Source organism: Pteropus vampyrus, unplaced genomic scaffold (genome assembly GCF_000151845.1).
Source record: "Pteropus vampyrus isolate Shadow unplaced genomic scaffold, Pvam_2.0 Scaffold53, whole genome shotgun sequence".
Classification (NCBI taxonomy): domain Eukaryota; kingdom Metazoa; phylum Chordata; class Mammalia; order Chiroptera; family Pteropodidae; genus Pteropus; species Pteropus vampyrus.
Window position 1 is genome coordinate 5,649,025 of NW_011888834.1, and position 21,828 is coordinate 5,670,852.

The 21,828-nt window shown below is 40.5% G+C and overlaps 1 protein-coding gene across 1 annotated transcript in view; it reads left to right on the forward strand.

The window, feature by feature from the left end:
- Positions 1 to 21,828, forward strand: part of DOCK5 (dedicator of cytokinesis 5) — a 166,112-nt gene that overhangs the window by 4,655 nt on the left and 139,629 nt on the right. Inside the window, exons 3-4 of the mRNA XM_011360348.2 lie at positions 16,315 to 16,355; positions 21,524 to 21,579. Of these exons, the coding sequence (XP_011358650.1) occupies positions 16,315 to 16,355; positions 21,524 to 21,579 (97 nt within the window). The remainder of the gene's footprint in view (positions 1 to 16,314; positions 16,356 to 21,523; positions 21,580 to 21,828) is intronic.

The window sequence follows — 21,828 nt, forward strand, 5'->3', positions numbered from 1 at the left end:
TAGGCAGAGAGCTGGAGTTTTGCATTATCCTTCTCTTTTCTGCAAAACACTAAGTGTTATCATGCATCTCCCAAGGGCAAAGAGAAGAGAGGGAGGGCTGTGCGGACTCTCCCCACTCTGTTCTCTTTTCCTTTCATCCTCACCATCTCAGGTCCAGCCAAATGTGGATTCCATGGCGTCCTTAAGTCTCCAAGACACTAAGGACAATCTAGTTATCTTTTGGGGACTTCTTTGCATATCGAAACCATAGTCCCCTCAAACCTTACTAGGTCATACCTCATTGTCAGGGGCCAGATTAATTCCGACAGTGGGTCTCTAAGGACACACATCTTTTCAACTTACAGGTAAAAGGCATATGTGCAGTTTTTTGTAACTCTTCCTTATGGGCTTGAAAAGATTGTATATTTTATGTATATTTTAGGATCGTTGGGTGAAAAGTTCTATAGAGGATAATTATATTCTGATTTCTCTGTTATTTTTTTTTTTCAAATTTGCTATATGATAACTTTTTTCTGCTTTTCTTGTTACTGAGAGACCTGTATTAAATCTTCCTGTGACTGCAGTTTATGTCAGTTTATAGCGATTTCAGTTTTTTACTTTATACGTTCTCAGAACGGTTATTAGGTGCATACATTTTTAGAATTATTACATTAAAGAGTTCCAACTTTTATTTCCTGTTTGTTAAACCTTTTATCATTATCTTCATTTGTAGTAATGTTTTTTTCCTTAGTCTGTTTTGCCCAAAATTATAGCCAACTCCTTGGCAGTCCCAGAGCCCCCGTTTTTGTCCTCCTTCCCCGCAAGGCCATCAGAAATGCTGCTCAGCCACTCAGGAACCTTCCTTTAGTTCACCAGATGCTCAAGAGAGACACAGCCCCAAATGCTGGCCTCATCTTTCTGAGTTTTAGTCTGTTTTAGATCTTGACCTGGTAATTCTTCACTTTACCATGTTAGCTCTTGGGTGCGTGCGTGTGTGCGTGTGTGTGTGCGTGCGTGCGTGTGTGTGTGTGTGTGTGTGTGTGTGTGTGTGTGTGTGGTAGTGCCAAGCTTTTCTAATTGTCCTGTAGAGTATAGGAGAGAAGAGCAGAGATTTGATCTGAAATAGTCGATAATGTCTTTTAAATACATTTTCAAAATTCTTTTTTCATTTTTATGTGACACCAACATGTTTTTCGAAGTAGCTAATGAAAGCACTTTGTCCTCATATGAATAGTAATTTTTAGTGTGCATACTGTTTATACTTTGCCAGGTAGCCTCCCAGTTGACCAGTGAACATCTCTAAAGGTATTGCGTTCCTACGGACAAGCTAAAGTGGTCACTGAGCTTGGTTGAATATAAATATAAACACAGACACACAGCACACATCCATTTCAAGTATGTTCCAGAGCTTGCATTCCAAAGCCACAGTGCTCTTTGCATATTACATCTCACACAGCAGTGTGTTCGCCTGAAGTGCTGGTCCAAGGATAGACAATCATGAAAAAAAACTTGTCACTTTATCAGTGCTGCATCTTGAATGTGATCCAGGTGCTGTAGGTGCTGACAGCGGGAAGTTGTTAATTGCTGCCATAAAATATTTGGTGTGCCAGCCGTAGAACTCTGTCATCTCAAAGAAGGACAACAGTGCCCGGTCTGTAAAAGTGGACATGTGTCAGGGTAGGAATGAGAAGATTTAGAACATGAGCTTACTGAGCTCTTTCACCACCAAGTGGCATGTGAGCTTTACAGAGATTATTATATTGGATTTATTTTTTTAATAGTATTTATTTTATGGGATTAATTTTTTTTCTGTTTTTTTTTTTAAATTTATTTATTCGCCTACAGCACCTGGTATTCCAAGGTGGTCTCCTATCCAAGGATTAATTTTTTTTAATAGTGCCCACCTTACCAGAGGCAGTGATAGGTTCTTATATCTATCGGCTCAGTACTTAGAGTTCTTGGCTGGGTTCTCAAATGCCTTTATTATTTCAGGCAGTTCAGGACTAAGTGAGGACAGGAGTGCTTTGCAAACATTAAACATGATGGAAATGCTGAGTAATAACTTGTGTTCTCTCCCTCCTCCCCCCACCTCCTCTTTCCTTAAAAAATAAATAAATAAATAAATAGAATGGAAACACCCACAGTTCTGCCAGATGGAATTTAAGGGTAGTGTTTGGCACTGGTTCATGCTCCTCTCCCCTCCCCCCACCGGGGGCGTTGTGTCTTCAGCTTCCTGTCAGATCTGACTCCTGGGGCCCTCCCACCCCCCACACTCTGCTCTACTCCTCCTTTGAGATATTGGCACACCAGACCTGTGTGTGCTTTTTTGGTGTGGACATGAGTCCACCCTTCTGGAACCAGAAATGAAAAATTCTTTTCTGCCCACAACCCACAACAGAATACCACTTAGGTCTCTCCTTTTGCTGTTTCTTGCTCTGTGGTTGAAAGAATAATTACGAAAGTGGTAGACAAAGCAAACTCCTCCTCCATCCGCAGGTCCTGTGCCTCACACAGCTCCTGGCATGCACTAAGTGCTCAGCAAAAGTCTGTTGAATGTGTGAGATTAAAAAGGAGCCCAAGGCAAGCTTGTTGGAGCAAGGCAACCAGTGTGGAGAGTAAGGGGGCGGGGTCAGCGCTCATAAAACCCCGGATGTTTCATGGCAGGGCTGCTTTTATCCTTCCTTAAGGCACATACAGGGGCCTTCAACATCCCCTGTCCTCTGCAGATTGCAGAAGGATTCGGTTATTGCATGAGCTTTTTTAAAAAATTGAGATATATTTCAACTCTCACACAGTTTACCCATTTAAAGTATACAATTCAGTAGTTTTTTACCAAGTACACCATTCAGAGTTGGACAACCATGATCACTATCTACTTTCAGAACATTTTTATTACCCCGGAAGGAAAGCCTGTACCCACTGCTATCATTACCCCTCAGCTTCAGGCAACCACCAACCTAATTTCTGCCTCTCTAGATTTGCCTATTCTAGACATTTCATGTAGATGGAATCAAATATAATACGTGGTCCATTGTGGCTGACTGACTTCTACTTCACATAATAGTTTTGAAGTTCATCCAAGTTGTAGCATGTGTCAGTACTTCATATCATTTTATTGCTGAATAATATTCATTTTATGCATATATCACATTCATGCATATATCACATTTTGTTTATCCATTCATCAGTTTATAGACATTTGGGTTGTTTCCACTTTGCAGCCATTATGAATAATGCTGCTATATAAACATTCATGTACACATTTTTGTGTGGACGTACGTTTTCATTTCTCTTGGCTATGCCTAGAAGTGGAATTGCTAGGTCTTATGGTAACTCTATATTTAACCTTTTGGGGAACTGCCAGACTGATTGCTTGAGGTTTGAACACAGCCCAAAGGAGAGAGCTATCACTTATCTATTATCATTCGTTTCTTTCTGTGACTTTGCCCCTGAACTTCATTTGTTGCTAAAAATGAGGGAAGGGAGTAGAATTGACCGAGAATGTATATACTGTTCATCTTTTATAGGCATCAAAGAATTATTTGTCTTCAGAGACTTTTTCAGGGAGCTGCAGTTCTCAAGGACTGAAGCAAGTGTCCATGCCTTTCTGTGTCTTTGTCACTGGGCTGCCTACGACCATTGCCCTGTCTTTGCTGCTTTAACCAGACAAGGGATTTGGCAGTAAGACAGCTCTTCTCCATTTTGAGAATTCTTTAAAAGCACTGCCACCTGGGGATTCCAGTTGTGGTCATTTATTCATTCAGAAATACTCGCTGAACAAATATTATGCTCTTATGATATGTCAAGTACATTTATGGAGCACAAGCTGTATTCTAGGCACTCAGGGCACCTGAAATGGGAAGGTTGCTGCTCTCATAGGGTTTAGACAAAAAGGGACAGATAAAAACAAATGAACAGGGTGAGTAAACAAAACAAGTCAGAAACTTGTAAGTGCTGTGGGGAAAAAAGGGTGGCATTATGGAGGGAGATGAGGGTGATGGAGAAGGAGGAGGAGAAGGACTACTTTAGATGAAATGGTTTTGCCCCTATCTAGTTTGACCATCTCTGGGCAAGACACTTTCTCTTTTTGTCATGGTCATTTCATCTAAAATTAGATCAGTTTTGAAAGTGAGTAAGTGAAAGTGCTTTGAAAAAATAAGGTTTCAGCATCCCTGCTCTCGTGAAGCTATTTTCTCCTGTGATTAACCAAATTCCAGTCACAAGTGATTTCACGGTCAAGGTCTTTTGTTCCACCAGTGGGTACTGGTTTCCTACACTTGATTCATATCCATTGGTAAACTCGTTTTCAGTTCCCTAAACCACTTACAAGTTCAAGAGAGGGTGGCTGCTGCTAACAGTGATCTCTGGGGGTAGACATAACACAATTGGCCCCTGTTGGAAATAACAAAATGAGATAATGTCTCAAAGGCGTTCCAAGCTCTACAGAGGGAGGCACAGCGTAACATTTTATATTATTTCAGTGTAATTTGTAAAGACCCAAAGGATAGCACATATGATTGGATTGGAACCAGAGGAAATGGGCAATCCTAAAAAGTTGAAAGAAATAAAAACAAGCATTTGTGTATGTGTTGGCGGTCCCCAATATATCTAAGTTATTTCTTTTGTATAGAATGAGGCCAGTTTTAAAATGCATCTTAATTGAGAAATCTACTCCCTTATAATATGAAAAGAAAAAAAAATGGATTATGACATGAGCTGCACATGTTTTGACTCTCATCTTTATAGAGCAGGCATTTTCGAGTAAGTATAGAGGGCAATATTATGACAGATAGGTAAAGTTATATCGTATTTTGGCTCCATGGCTGACAAAACTTTCTATCAGAGACATAAAAGAAGAAGAGAATGTATTTGAAGATTTTTTTTTGTCAAGCAGAGGCTTCATAAACATTTTTTCGAGATGTGGTACTAGGAATATCGCATTGGACAATAGGTCTCATTGAACTCCTTCAGAATGTCTGATTCGAGGAGAAAGATTGTCCCTTTCTACCATCCTGTATAACAGTTAGTTAACTTCCTAGCCTTGACATCCTTTTATTGTCCCTCTTTTTCATTCATTTCCTTCTCTATTTGGTCAGCCATACTCAATGGTCGTGAGTGAGAGAAAGAAAATCAAAATTGAGTTTTAAAAATAAGTTCTTAACAGCATGTGTAAAAGTTTGTGGTATAAGCTAAAATAAGGCAGTCAATGTATTTGTAACTTTCATTTGCTTCTGTTACCCCACTAGACAAGATCATTGAAAGGTTATTATAATTCAGAATCCATAGCCTCACCATGTTCTAGTTATAAAAACAACGGCCTTTCACAAATATAAATGGCAGTGAGCCCAACAGCTTGGGTTTTATGACGAGGACTGCGTGCAAACATTTTGGCAGTGGCTTTGAAAGCAGATTAGGCCAGGTGGCATTTTGTTGAGTGTGCCGGTCACTTCCCACATCTGTTTGACCTTTACCTTAAGTACAGCTTGTCAGTGACTACTACTGGGGACGTATGTTCCTGAGTTGTGTTTTTTCAGAAGATGCGTATGGCATAGAAGGGAGTGTGTTTACAAGAAAAGCTAATTAAAAAGTAGGGCCAACGAAAAGTCTCATCTCAGATTTAATCTTATCTAAAAGAAAATGCCCTCTGTTTTTCCTTTTGAGGTATATTTGAATGTGCTTCTAAAATCCCAGCTTTAAAATTTACGTTATTCACGTAGGCATATATGGGATCTTCTCGAATCGGGAGTCAGAACCCTCTTCTGAGTGGTACCTTTATTGAGTGACTTTGTCATGAACTGGTCCTTCAACTCGGCCCCTTTGGGCAGCTGCCCACGCACCTAAGGAGGCAGGCTCAGCCTGAAAGCAAAGATGCATTTGAGATGTTCTGGAGGAATGTTCTTGTGAGTTTTGGGTGTCCCATCAATTTTGGTTCCGAGGAATCTTGGTGGGCTCAAGAGATCAAGAAGGGAGCAAAGTGGTGGGCGGGCTCCTTCCATCCCAAGCACATCCGTGCCCGCTCATGGCTGTCCTCACACCTGGGTGCTGCACCACTCACATTATCTGGTGTGTAACTTCTATCAAAAATGCCTTCAGTGTCTTATCCCCATCGTGAGACATTGTGGGGCTGGGTAAGACTCAGTTAAGGATTACTGTAAGGAGAAGGTCCTAGAGGAAAGTTCAAAATTGACTGAAGGCAAATCTGAATAAGACACTTCTCTTCTTTATACCTGGAGAGAGAAGGCTAAATGTGTGCCTCTGATTTGCTCATAGTAATATGAGTTATTTATAATCTTTAAAAGCACATAAATATTAACTATGCTAGAGTGTCCACATTTTACTCAACCCACGGAGGCAAATCATTCAACAGGAAGTGTTATAGGACGAGAAAACATGCCGCTAGGAAAACTTGATTCTGCAAATGAGTCTTACAAGCACATGAGAACTTCAGTTTTTTCCTTGCCTCACCTAAGTTACACCATGTGTAACTTAGGCTACAAAGAGGTATGGACAAGGCAAGATAGGAAAGATTCTTGTTAAAGAAGAATTATTATTCTAACCTTTATATTCTTTGTGCTATCCCCAACGTTTATCATTTGAACAAGAATATTAAATGCGTGTGCATTTAACTTTGAGAGTAGGAATATAAGATTTTAAGCAACTGTACCTAGCAATTTACTCCATCTTCTAAATGGCAGAAACAATGAACACTAAATTCCTAACCTTGAATACTTGTTTAGTTTTCACCAGTGCAGGTTTAAGACTCGGTTGTTATAGTTGGAATTGTAGGACTGGAAGGAGTGGAGAGAAATTTTTTAAATTAGTCTTACTGTTAGATTCATTGCCCACCAGATGTTAAATCAGGCCTTAGAATCACCTGTTTTGGTAACTTCTGAGTTCTTTTTTGGCCGCAGTCTCTGCTGAGGTCCCAGGTTGTTCAGCATCATGTCTCTTGATGTTTCTAGCCACTGTCATATGTTTTTTCTATTGCCCAGATTTTTTTCTTCTACTTGTTCTCTTTTCCTTAGTTATCTTTTCAATCTTTGTCTTGGGGCAAAAAAAACTCACTCTGTTGAAAAATGAAAGCACGTCTTATCAGGTGCTATGGCTCCAGAGTTAACAGTCCAGCCACTTATGTAAATGTGTATGGCTTCAGCTTTGTTGATCATCAGTAATTTAAGAAGAATCTGGAGTGGTTCTGCTCCTTTCCCCAGAGAACAGAGAGATGTTCCTCAGAAAACAAAGAGAACTCCAAGAGGAGCCGCCTGCTGTCATCAGCGTAGGAACCAGATGAGGGCTCTAGCGCAGGACAGTCCCTCCATTATGTCATCGGGTACTCTGGGTTCCAGATTTGTCTGGCATTTTACTTTTTCCTATGTGCCAGCTATTGAGCTAAGGTCTTTCATATACTCAATCTCAGTTCCTACAGTCCTGGGAAATCAGAGTTACTGATGCTCCTTTAGTAGATGTGAAATTCAAGGTGAAGCGACTTGAAGACTTTCATGCAGCTGTTAAATTGGTAGAGCTGTGATTCCCACCAGGATCCTTTGGAATCCAAGGAGAGCATACTTTCCACATTGTGAGGCCTTTGAGGAAACAACACTTCTACTTTGGACTTAACATATAGTTTTTCAAAGGAGGTAAGGTTCTTTCGCTTTTTAAACAGCTGCCAGACAAGTTGGCCACCACCTCAAATGTGTCTGTACTGAATGAACTCTTTCTGAACTTACTCCTGCCGTGGCTCGTCTGCAACAGCACGCCACTCTGGCCAGGGCGTCTTCATGCCGCCCTCCGAGCACGCTGTGCTTGGGCCTACTTCACCCTCAGTGCCCGGATGCCTCATCTGTCCCCGAACACCCAGGGATATTGGTCCTTCTCCCCCAGCCCACACACTCCAGGTAAAAATTACTGAGGGGGCGGATGACTGTTACCAGCAGTTGGTCCAACTCCTAAGGTGAGGCAGGAGGCCAGGGAGGCAAAAATAAGCAGAGACATCTCTGGTGGGGTCTGACTTCCCCAGCCTGAAGCGGTCTTTCCCTCCCTACGTAAGTGTCTGTAAGACGAACGTCCACCGCACATCTCCATTTGTGCCCTCCTTCCTGTGTTAGGAAAGAGGACACACAAGTTGAACATAATGGTCTGGGCTCTGACACCTGGAAGGCCCCATGTGACTCATATTCATGCTCTTGCTTCTCATCTTTTGTCACCAGGACTCTTAATGCTGTCACCACTACTGGGCTCCACTTTTGCACGTGACCCAGGCCAGAGGAGTCTTAGGGACAGTGCTGAGTACACTCCGGGGTACACTCCTCACCCGACTCGTCCTGTTAGCTGAGGCACACAAATTTCCAGCATGCCGGCACGCGATGGGTTTCCTTACTGGGCCTTCCATCCCCCGTTCAGAATTTAAGGCAGCCTTTACCTCTCTCCTCTAATCTCAGTGTCCTTCCCAGGAAGCTTCGGCGGTTTTCTGCAAAGGGTACCCTGCACTGAGATTCCAGAAATCCCGGTTAGCTAGACATGCAGGTGTCTCCCTACCTGTCACCTGTGTCTCTCTGGTTCCCTAGCAATTAGATTAGAAATTTTTCGAGATCAGGGCTTGTGGTTTATTATATTCTCAAACTCTTTGAGGCCACACAGGGCCTAGCATAGCCCCTTATAAAGCTGGGCCTCTTTAAACATTGTGCTCGATGCATTGATTCCTCACTCACAAACCTACACCTATTTCTCGTCCATCTTGCAAGTTGGTGCTGATGATGACAAACCCAGCGTGAGGTGCAGCAAAGCCATTGCTACTACTGCTAGAATTGCGTGCTGTATTTTTTCATTCCAGCTTTCTTGAACTAGTTGCATAAATTAGAGAAAGGGGTCACAGAAGAGGGAAATTAGGGCCAATAGCAAGAAGGACTAAAGCAGGATTACTTCGTTTTCCTGAAGAAAGAGAGAAAAAGCCACACAGAGAAAATATAAAGGGAACGGACACACAAGAGTGGTGATGTTAATTAGACTAGAGAGGAATTTTATTTCTTCCTCCTTACTGAGCTTGCAAGTGTCTGTGAAGTGACAGAGAGGTTTCCTAGTTTTGCGGTGGACATTTGGATGTGTCATCTTTCCGTTCTGTCCCTTGTGATTGAGATCTGCCCCTCCCCCGCATCCACCTGGACCAGACTCCTCTGCTTGTCTCATGAGGTCTCCAACATTACCATCTGCTGTTGGTCACCAGGAGGAACCTCGGCATTTTAGCTATGAGGCTATGAGATGGAAAAAAAAAAAAAAAGAATGTTTTTGTAGAAGGAAATTTAAGAAATGAAAGCTTTCATTAACTTTAGGTTAACCATCGAAGACATGGAGTTAGTCCCACAGAGCTGGTTACACAGAACCAGGGTGGAAACCTAAGCCTTTAGATTTCAAGCGAGTCCCCTCCTGAAGGAGCAGGGCCACCTCTTTTCTGCTCATTCCGGCCTCATAGGTGGCGTGCCCTGGTCCCATGCAGCTCTTTCCACTGGGCCTGGGACCCCAGGGAGAGAGAAGGGTCCTTTGACCTTGCAGTCAGGTTGTGCCTTGTAGCTGCAGATTTTATTGCGCATTCCTTGCATCAGTCTGTTCTGTCCGTGGCTACTAGCTCATTAATACTTCCCTTAAAAGTTTGCTGAGTGACTGCCCTGTGCCAGGCACGGCAAAGACACATCTTTTTCTTGTTCATCTGAGAAATAAAATTGAAGATGGAAACCACGTCTGTTTCTTTCCCACTTAATTGGCATGCTAGTGCATGCGTGTTTTATATTGGGGGGATATCGAGGCCACTCTTCCCTCCCCCAAAAGGCAGTACAAGTATGATGCCATTCACTGTCCCCCAGCACGGCCCTGGCGGTAGCACTGGGGAAGGAAAAGAGCGAGAGCTGGGTGGTAGGAGACCTGCATTTGTTCTCCCAACTTAGATAGTAAGTCACCTGTTGACTTTGGACAACCTTTTCAGTTTCTTGCCTATGTTTCCTTTTTTAAGTAAGGATGTTAAGTTTCAGAACTCTGAGATCCTTTTGGAGCTCAGACTTGCAACATCCATCTCACTATGTCAGATAACATAAAACTGAGCTGAGATAATTTACCAGGAAAACTGATTTGTCCCACAAAATGGTACAAAAGAATATATTTATCTTTAACCATTTTTGTGTTCTATTACTTTCTGCCTTTGAGCTTCTTTTCGAAAGCTCCAGTGAGCGGGTGAGTGCATTTAGAAAGTGAGCATCCTGAAGCCCGAGGCTCTGGAAGGTAGTGAGTGCACTGCCCATGGGCGAAGATCCAGCAACTGAGCCGTATCTCTGTCAGTCCTGTGAGCTTTTTCTGCTCACCGCTTCCCCAGAGGGACCTGAGGCAGAGCTTGGAGGGACACTCTCCGGGAATAGGAGGGCAGGCTAAAGCCATGGAAACCTGACAGGTTTACCTGGTCCTCAGGGGGTGGAACCTTTGACCTTGGCCTAATTAACTGTGCTTTACCCAGCCAACTACCAGACCAGTGACACCGAAAGGCAAAACAACAGAATTTAGCACCTGCTCTTCCCCAGACCCTCCCCTCCCCCACATCGTGGGTACATGTGAACAATGGCTCCCTGTCTGTTTCTTGTCTTTAATTCCTGGGAGGTCAAAAATAATTAATGGTTGTACACAACTTTAAAATGCTTAAAATGATCACTTATTTGTTATGTATATTTACCACCTTAAAAAAGGTGATTGATCAATGTGCGAGGGGAGAGAGGATACTAATTTATCATGGGCTGCAAAATGAGAGATTTTAAAAAACACTCCATGACTTACACATCTAAATGATGCATTTGTGGTTCAAAAAATCTTCAAAGTCCCCCTCAGTAATTGCCTTCTGAGTCTTTAGCATATTCATAATTCTCCCTTTGTGTGTCTGTGTCCAAGCATTACCATTAAAAGCCCTTTTGTATGTAATTATTTGTTTATAAATCTATTTCCTTTCTCCTTGAAGACAATGTCTGGCACACTGGTGTTCAGTTAAGTGTTTTTATGTATAATGAATGAATGACCACATTAATGATGTGAATACTCAGCTCCAAGGTGCCCCCTCAGAGAGAATTTTCTAACCACACTTTCTGAAGTCACCCCTCTGTGTCACCCTCTTCCACATGACCCTTTCATTCCTTCGTAACTTTTAGTCTTATATGAAATTGCTTTGTTTCTTTGCTGGTGTGTTTCCATGTATATGTTTTTCACTTCCCATTATAAAGTAAGACTTAGAAGGATGGCGGCATTGTACGTCCTGTTCTCCTAGCATCTCTTCTGTTGAATGAGTAAATGAATCTTCAATCTGTGGTTAAACTTTTGGAAATAGCAAAACTCATTCAGCTTTGGAGCACAAAGTAAGTAATTAAGCTGAATAATGTCTTTGGGGAGGCACAGTACAAAGTAAAAGTAATGGAGAAATGGTTCTATGATTTTCCACACATGACCCCAACTGGTTTCAGAGGCAGTTTCAAATAAAAATATTCAGTAATACCTGAGTAATCCATTATCATTGAATTCTGTGTCACTTTGAGGTGGTTACTTGTAGTGTTCGAGAGTGTAAATTTTGTATGGTTTTTAAAAGTTACAATAAAATTTGTATACAGTGAAATACACTCAACTTAGGTTCCTGTTCGATGAGTTTTAACAAATGAATATACCCTGTGTACCTCGTACTCCGGTCCGGATGTGGAACATTTCCCTTGCCCCCGTAAGTTCCCTGTTGCCTCCTTCACACAATTCCCACCCCTATAAAATAAATACTGTTCTAATTTAGATCACTCTGGATTTGTTTGCCTTGGTTCTCTATGGACCTACCTCTATTTCATATCCAGTCTTTCTGACAGAAGTGTTTAATTTCCTCTTGATATCTCAGAAAAATGAAATAATTTCTCAGTTCCTTTTTTTTCCTTGGATTTGTTCCTCGTGGAATCCTCTGTCCTGCCTCATTTTGGAGTGGTTGGTGTCTAGACCAGGTATATGGCTTGTTTTCTGACATCTTCATTACCTGTATCAGGGTTGGAAAAAATAAGAAATAATAGGTATTTTAGCAGAGCTGGGGATAATATTTATACATGTGTGTATAAATAGAATTAACCCTTCTATGAATTTCAACCTGTCTATGTGTTTTAAGGCATGAGTACACATGAGTACCTTCAATTCCAATCCGTCATCATTCTAGTTGTTTCCCTTTCAGTGTTCATAACTCCCTTCTGTGAATTAAGAAACTTGGCTTCCAAGATTCCTAATGTTTACTTATTTGATCAATCCCCCACTATGTAACCAATCTCCATCTTCACTACCATGCCTTCTCCCTTGTCCCATGTGGACATTCTCCTCCGCCATTGTCACTGTCTTAGCGCACATCAGTGTACCATCCCCACCCCAAGCAACTTCTGTGTGTAGAGACTCCTGCCTCACTCCAGTTAGGCTGATGTCCCATGTGGGTCCCACACCCTCACATGGATGCCTGCCTTGCTCTGCTTAGGTTCTGACACGCCCTGCCAGTCTGGCCTTGTGTGTGGAATCCCCCACCCCTGCCACCACCACCCTTGTAAACGCCTGACTTGCCCTGTCCCACCTGATGGCTCTGGGCTCAGTTGTTCAGGACAGAATGCAGAGGGGCTGAGATATATCTCTTCATTCTGTCTTCTATTCCTCAATGTTTTCCATTTTTTTTAGTATTTCTATACCAAAGAGTAGTACTATCCATCTATTTGCCTAAGCTCAAGATCTCCAAACCCTTGAATATTTGCCATTCTTCCTTTTATTCATGGCTAGTCCCAGCTCAGTCATGAGCAACTTCGATTGATTCAAGATATGTCCTGCATCTTTTCATCTCTCCATTTTCTCTGTACCTGCTAGCCTCCTCATTGATGTTCCTCTTTCTACTCTGTCTCACCTCCCACAGTTCATTCTCACAGAGCAAGCACATGATCTTTTTAAAGTATTTAGAGGATGATGTCCTTTAGAACCCTCCATTGACTTCCCATTATACTTAGAATAAAATTGATATTTCACCATGGCATATAATACCTATATATATGTTAACCAATCCTGACTGCACATTAGCATCACCAGGGAGACTTTTTAGAAGCACTAAGCCTGGGCCCCACCCAGGTCGAATTAAATCAGAATATTTGTGGATGTGGCCCAGGCTTCAGTATTTTTGTTTCCTGGCGAATCTAATGGGCAGCCAGGGTCAGGAATCATGCCTACCTCTAACCACCTTCATACTGCCTTCTCCCTTTTCAGAGCTGTTCCTTTTAGCTTCGCAGGGTGACCTTTCCTTGGTCACCTTATCTAAAGTATGGTCCCTTGTTACTGATCACTCTCTGCCATGTTACTGTCCTTGAGCACTTCTGCTTAGCACTGTCATTATTCTTTTTCTTAACCTTAGAGTGTAATCTTCAATGTAATTCTTGCTCCCCAGTACACTATGGTGCCTAAATTAATAAATATATGTTGAATGACTATATGTAGAGGGAAGAATAGCCGAATGAGGGGCCTATCATATGGGAGCCAGAAAGCTAGAGATCCTTTGGACAGGTGAGGTGAAATGGAGCAGATGATAGAGTCTTGATTGATGGAGCTTATGTGAGAAACCAAATAAAGTAATCATCTTTGACAATGGAATTAGAAGCTCTGATATTTTCAGACTGGAAGGGACAGATTTGTATTCTGGTTGGAACAGTCCCAGGAAAGCAGAAATGACTGGTGTGCCTAATGGAAGAGGAACCCATGGCATAGAATTACTTTTGATGTTCACCATGGTTACTTTTTGAGACTGTCATTTTACATGTTGGTTGGTAAGAGTAGCCCTCTGGACTCACCCCCAATCATTCCTTTCATTTTAATAATGTACTAACTTAAGAAAGCATCTGAGATTCCTACTAGTTCACACTACTCGTTGCTTATTGCTGCTAGTTGATATACCTCTGCTACCTCTTTGTGTTGTGACACATTCAGAAGCCTAATTGCATTACTGTATTTAACTATGATTATCTCACTTTAAATATTGGGATTGATTGAAAAATTGTGTTCTTGCTTATGTCACAACTCAGATTTGTAATGTGCAAACATACTCTTGACAAAACTGAAGTTGTTCTACTTCGGGCCCATTATATAAGAAGCCAGGATTCTTTGGAAAAGACAGTAATTCAGAGGAAAATAGAAGGCAGCAGGAAAAGAGGAAGACCAAATATGAGATGGACTGACTCCATGAAAGAAGCCACAGGCACGAGTCTATAGGAGCTGAGCAGGGCTGTTGAAGACAAAACATGGTGGACATCACTCATTCATAGGGTTGCCACGAATCAAAGCCAACTCGACAGCATGTAAAGACAACTCTTGCACTACCATATCCCTTGTAGTATTTAGTAATTGAATTTATGGAGTCTTGATAGTATATGATTAAAACTCCAGACATAGTGCTCTGCTACTCCCTAATGCCAAGAAAAATGAATGTTCGCTTTTACAAATCCAGCGTGGATTTTACAAATCCTTTAGATTGGGGTTTTATACATACCATGATTCTAGAGGATACTTAGGAGGTACAAAAAGGTTTTCAAAAATGACAGGTTCAGGAAGCATAATTCTGTGATGAATGGCTGTGTAAAAATACTGTTTACAAAAGTACAGGTAAATTCCTCTCTGAAAGTGAAACAAAGTCTATATTGTAACAGCTTGATAATAACAGTTTTCAGCTTGGAGAGATGAAAACTAGTTGAAAGAAACTAAAGTATTGTTTTTCAGCTTGCCTCCCCCTCCCTCATCCTAGGATGAAGTTGAAGTCATTCACTCATGCAACAGCCATTTTCATGTGTTAGCAGACCCAGCAAGTGTATACCAACGGTAAAGATGCTTGAGACTTGGGAGAAATGTTTAGCTTGGTGTTAAAGCTGGATCTCTTGCACACTTTGGCATTCTAAATTGGGAGCAGGGTTTCCAATATCCTGTTCCAATATCATTTTCTCAGTCAGGAGCCTTGATGCAAACCTATAATGATTCTACAGGAAAATGCCCCATTCCTCCCTCTAAAAAATAGCAAAATTTGTAATTTTTGAATACTGACACTTTAAAATGTGGGAAAATGTTTTTAAACCTATGCGCAAAGAAAGTAAATTCAAATTTCTACTTGATTGTGTCTGTTTTCTGGATAATTTTGTATGAAACAAATTGCAAAAAAGGTCTAGAACCCTGTTAAGCCAGGGATCCCCAAGCCCCAGGTCCATGACCTGTTAGGAACCAGGCCGCACAGCAAGAGGTGAGTGGCCCATGACTCTATCCCAGCGCTAGCATCACCATCTCAGCTCCACCTCAGATCATCGGGCATTAGATCTCATAGGAACACCGTTCCCTGGTGCCAGAAAGGTTGGAGACCGCTGTACTAAGCAACTGCCTGATATTTTAATTACGACTTGCATCTATTCACTGTATGTTTATGGCTGCTTTACACATATGTACCACTTACAACAGAGGTTACTTAGGCAATATGACCACCTTCATGCCTGATGGGCATGGGGAATGAAGAAAATTATTACCATGAGTTACCTATAGTATGTGTTCAATAAATATTTAATATAAAATATGTGTTTATGGACAGATTAAATTATATACTCCCTTCTACAAGACAGAACCTGGGAAAATGTCCATAGGTATATGCGTATTTATTGGAATTTTAAAAAGGAAGTTAAAGCCTTAAAGCCTCATCAAGCAAACATATAAAATATTTTTATTGTGGGAGGTGTTTGTACCATTGCTAAGAATTATTTGAAATGTTATTTTATTATTCATTTCATTTTTTTAGTGCAAATGCTTGTATAGATAAGATTTGCTACTCCAATTTAAAGTTTTTCCAGAATAGTGGTTCTTATGCTTGGAATTTAAGAGAGAGTAAGATGATACAAACTATTTTAAAATATCTATTTTAAAAGTATAAGATGACTTGTAGAATATATATATGTATATGGATTAAAGTCTCTATTCATTCATACTATAAGGTATTTAGGTGTTAAGAGGCTGGGCTGCCTCCGTCTTGTCCTGTTTTCTGTCCTTTCTCCAAAAGAGCAGCAATGAAGCATGGTTCTAAATGAATCGTAAATTTTTAGTTATTAAGAGAATAAAGCTCTCAAATTGATCTAAATTTTTATTGTATAATAAACAAAAATGCTTATTAATTCTAATATATTGTCTGCTAATTGTCTCTTGGATTTCATTCCAGTATTCTAACAGAATATGAGGATGTATATTGCTAATATCTTTATATTATCCCAGATAACATATAAGATTTTATGTTCTTTTATACCTTGACAGGTTGGTACAGAGGATATACCCTCCAAAATAAATCGAAAAAGGTATGACTCATCATTCAATTTTTTTTGGTTGAAATCTGTCTGCTGATTTTACGTTGTGCTATCTGATCCCATTATCTGCTTTCTGCTATCTCTAGACCTAGTTTGCTTTCTCTTTGACAGCTGTTCTTTGGTTGTAAAAGCAAATTCTCTGATCTCAGTGCTACCATAAAATAGTGCAAGTCTCACCGACCAAATTTCCCACCAGCCAACTCAAGGATAAAGGGCCAGAGTTGAAGTCACAGATCAGGCAGGGCCTCTGCAGGCTTCTTGCTCCTTGACCCTCAGGCTAAGCAGTGACATTGCTGCTCATTGGCCTTCTCTTTCATGGAGAGACCCATGCTTTTACCTTTTTCCTTTTGTTCCTATACTGAACTCCCAGAACAAAAAGGTCACCACGTTTCCATTTGAGTCTTTCCTTCATTGTAAAATAAACCAACTAGAGCAGTAGTTTGCAAACTGAACTTCACAACCCCAATAACACACCATAAAATCAATATAGTGGGTTATAACCAATATTTTCCATAAAACATAACTGAAAAATAGAAAAGAAAATGGAAGGCTGTTGTATTTTTTCATGAAACCTTTGTTTAGGTCCATATTTTTACATATTTTATGTATTTTAAATTATATTTCGTGTATAAGAAGTACTAGGTTGCCATGAAAATGTACCTCATCATGGGCAAAGAGTTTGAAAAATACTGACTCTAGTGGGTTTCTTTTCCAAGTGCCAATACTGCTAATCATCAAGCTAAAGGAAATCTATTAATTATGTTAATAGCCCCTCAGTTTATTTAGGTCAGGTGGGCTCTTTTCCTTTGACACTGCACTCTGGGGCAGCGGAGCATGTCAGCACTTTCTTTTGAAAATGCAGCCCAGTTGATAGCGCTGCATTTTTTCACAGTTAGTTCACATGCAAAATAGAGAATTAGGAAAGGGGTGAGGGAAACATTTTAGAATTTATCCAGAGGTGAGTCAAAAACCCTACCTTTCCCAACCTTTCTTATTTTTTGGAACCTAGGATGAGATAAAAATAATCCCAGCACACAACTCACAACTCACAAAAGACCTCAGGGCTCAGAAAAAATGCTTTTCTACAAGGTCCGGGCCATTAGAAACCCAAACTGTCCTGGTCAAGCCTTCCACCTTGTTGATTCTTCAGTCATACTCTGTATTTTACAAATACAAATTTTACAAATCTACGAGACTGAAGACGTGTGCTTGTAATGCAGATAACAACTCCCACAATTTTGGTCCTTTGATCCCTCCCGAAACTCCCTTGCTGAAATTTTCTACCCACAGATTCTTGTACCACATGTTTCATTTTCAGCTTTATTATTTTCATTTAATCTCTTGCTGACTTTAGTTTCTCCATGCCTTCAAATAGGGACCAAGATGGCAGATGCATGAGCTAGAGCAAAGACCTTGCTTTCTGAACACTGATTAGACAAGAGTTCCTGGTATTTACAGACACTTCTGCTCCTTGGTTTGGGTTTAGCACTATTAGTGTTTATTTCACTCATAATTATGGGAGTGGTAGTTATTTCAAAGCATAATTATATTTTGAAGTTCCAAATTTATTAAAGAACAAGAATACTTGTGTCACTTTATTCCCTATACTTTTTAAAAAGTTAACTTAAAAAAATGAACACACAAAAAAAAGCACTCTCAGATAACATCATATGAACTTAAAGGACAAACAAAATTCTTGATTTTTAACTGGTGAATGTGAACCATGTTGAAACAAGGCCCCAGAGCATAGCTTTCCCTTTCACAGAGTGTGTAGTATGTAACGATCCTTTTTGAGCAAAAATGACCTTGGTTTCTAAGGCATCCTTTGATTTCCTAATATATCAAACCCCATCTGGCTAATGCCTCTGTTGTCTACTTTGAAGAGTGAATAGATGGGGTGCCACACTAGTATCTAAAGAACAGGTTCTAGATGTGTTTTTAATTTTTTTGTACTTATTTTTTTAAAACCCCTTATTTAAATGTTAAATCTCATCCTTTAGAAGAATTATTTCAGTAAGAGCTTCTCTTAGTTCTTGGTAATTAAACTTTGTAATTCAACAAAATGATAGTACAAACAAGGGCCGTGCATTTACTCGTTGATTTTTAAGTCAAAATGTCTTTCTTATAGAGAGATCCAGGAAAAATAGAGGGAATTCAAATTTAGTTGTCATGAATTATGCTCAACTTCTGACACCCCTTCATTAAGAGATCCAGCCTATTTCAAATGGTCTCAAATGTTGTTTCCTTCATTTGCCAGTCTTTAGGGGAAGAGTTGTTTGAAAGACCTATTATTTTAATGGAAATTTTTGGTGTCATTTATAAGTAGACATAGCCATTTAGAGTGGTGTTAAAATGAGCCAGTGGTTTTACAAATCGAAGAAGCCAAGAGCTTTACAGAAACCTGTATTGATCTTAGCAGGATTGTGGAAGTGTGGGTAAGGGCAATATCTAGAGATTCATTAGTGTTTTTTTCTGTTTGTTTGTTTTTTTGTTTTACTCAATTGAATAGGTTACATTGAGAAAGGGAAAGCAAAATTGAGAGAGGCTGTAAATCACAAATGTATTACTCAGGTTGATTCTGGCTTTCTCTGTGTCATAATGGCACAGGAAATGTTCTGTTAAGCCTCAGATTTACCAGAGCAATTAAATGGCTGTAGGTAGACATATGCTATCATGGAAAGGTGATGCTGACACATAACGGAGTGGTTATACAACAATATAAATATATTCGTATATGAAAATCATCATTTGTGCACCCAATATAACTTATTTGCTTAGACGTTATAAGCAACTGCTTAGACGGTACAAAGTAAGTCACCGTTTGTTTATATTATGAATGCTTCTATCTTGGATTTATCCCATGATTAGAAGGAGACCAGTCATCAGATTACGAGTGTGTGAAAATTTTAACTGGTCCTTTACATTCTTGATTTGAAAAATCTGCAAGGATAGTCCTTGGGACTAGCAGTGTTACATCTTATTTTAACTTTTAAATATGGCTCCCATAACTGTCACTTTAAGTGGTTCATCTTTACCCAATGTTCTGCTTTTTTATGCATTGTGAACATTTTTTTAATTGTACTAAAATACACATAAGAGTTAAAATTTTAAAAAATTTTGAATGTACAGTTCAGGGATATTAAGTGCATTCACATTATTTGCAGCCATGTCCATCATCCATCCCCAGAACTTTCCCATCTTCCAAAACTAAAACTCTGTCCCTGTTGAACACTAACTCCCCATTCCTCCCTCCCCTCAGCTCCTGGCATCCCCTGTTCTTTCTGTCACTATGAATTCGACTACTCTAGATATCGCATATAAGTGGAATCATGTAGTATGTGTCCTTTTGTGTCTGCCCTGTTTCACTTAACATCATGTCCTTGAGCTGAGTTTTGGACAGCCAAGCCTGGTTCTCCACAAAGATAGTAGTCAATACAACATTTACCTCAGCGTCTCAGTCAGAAGAAATACGCAAAGTTCCTTAAGCATCCTAAGGACAGATCTGAAGCTTCAGAACCCCAGAAATCAGGCCCAAAAGGAATTATACTCATATAATACTTTTGTTTGTTTTTAGCTGATCAGTTTTCCAAAATCACTCTGAATCTTATCTCTATAATGAAAGAGGCCATAATACCTGGCCGCTGAGTGTGTACGGGGTCTTATTAATAACAGGATTGGGACAGTGATATCCCACTCATACACCCTGTTCCTGCCTCTTTCTCAAGGCAAGGAAGGGAAAATATACACATTTTTATGGTTCTTACTGCCTGGCAGGAAAGGATGGCCATTTTGCTTTTGACTCAAGCAGCGGCAAGATCCACCTTGTCATCATCACCAGTGCTGGGAGCATAAATGAACAATCTCAGATTTTCTTGTTGTTTACTGTTTTATTGGCAAAGGGTTAAAAGAGGAGGAAGAGTATCGTGTGGGTAAATATAGCACAAGAAATTAGACACACGACCGACCCCAGTTGAAATTCACTCTTTTTCTGTCTCTGAATGTATTAAGGATCTTTGGGTAGACATGCATCTTTGACCCAGTCCCCCAGGCAAGGGGACATCCCTCCCTCACCTTTGTGGTCAGCCACCTCTGACTGGAGTGCCCACAGGGTTGCACTAACTTTTATAGCTACAGGGCTAGGAGCAGTTGAGACAATAATGCCTGTTAAACGAGTTCTTCTACCTTTGCTGGCCTGGCATGCAAAGGACCATAAAACAAAGAACCACAACACCATTTCCAGGTGGCGGTTTATCCAGATGGCTGTTTATCAATGGGCATATCACATAGTTAACAACAGAAGTTTTTGGCATTTAAAAAAACTCACATCCATGGCTTGCTTCTTATTGGTTAGATCTGATCTTTATTTCTTCCGTTTCTGCTGACCGTTGGCAGGCTTTCTCATGGTCTTTCCAGGCTTCGGTTTTCCCCTGGGCAGTGGTATGGTACTGATGCAGAATCGCCTCTTATATAGAAGAGCAATTTGAGACTGGGAAGTGCTAAAAATAACCAGATAACTAGTACTAATTGATTTGGGGCACATTTGGTTAAAATGGAAGTGCTGAGAGGAGTCACTTCAGAAAATCGCTCTAATTTTATGGGCCACTAAGTACATAGCCCTTCATCTTACTAATTATGGGAAACCCTTTAAAGCAGCGGTCCCCCACCTTTTTGGCACTTGGGACCGGTGCTCCTATGAGAATCTAATGCCTGGTGATCTGAGGTGGAGCTGAGGCGGTGATGCTAGCGCTGGGGAGGAGCTGCAGATACAGATGAAGCTTCGCTCACTCACCCGCCGCTCACCTGAGGTGTAGCCGGTTGGGGGATCCCTGCTTTAAAGGGAATCATCTCATGGCAGGTAGGATCTGGAGGCATTTAGGATCTCATGGTTAAACTCCTTACTATTACTGCAGCTCTGAAATGACCTGGGCATGTTTGCCTGTTCATTTATGAAGCATTATATCTTAAACTCTCTGAAACCCAAATCTTAATTTGCAGTGTTTTGGCCATGATTTCGTTTCGGTAGTCAGTCATTGTGATTGATCACTGTAGCTATTGTCCAGGCGTCCTTTCTCTACTCCATTTATTCTGGCTGCCATCCATGCTCTTTCTTTTGGCCTGAGATCTTCGTGGCCATATAACCGAAGTTCTTTCCTTTGTAGGGTATTTTCCCTGAAACGTATATCCATTTGAAGGAGGCAACTGTGGAAGACCGAGGGTAAGTTCCAATTTGGGAAGACTCCTAAAAAATAATGAAGATGTAAAATTATCAGTAAAGAATATGCCTTTTGTACGTTATTTCTCTTGACTCATTAGTTCCACTTCTCATCTGAAAGAAAGAAAAACATTTTCCTGAGACAATTTTTTTTTTTTTTGTCTCCTCTTTTTTATAATTGTTCCTCCCTGGCATCCTTTCTAGGGACAGTAAAGACAGATAATGAAGCAACAAGGTGCCTTTACCTTCCTC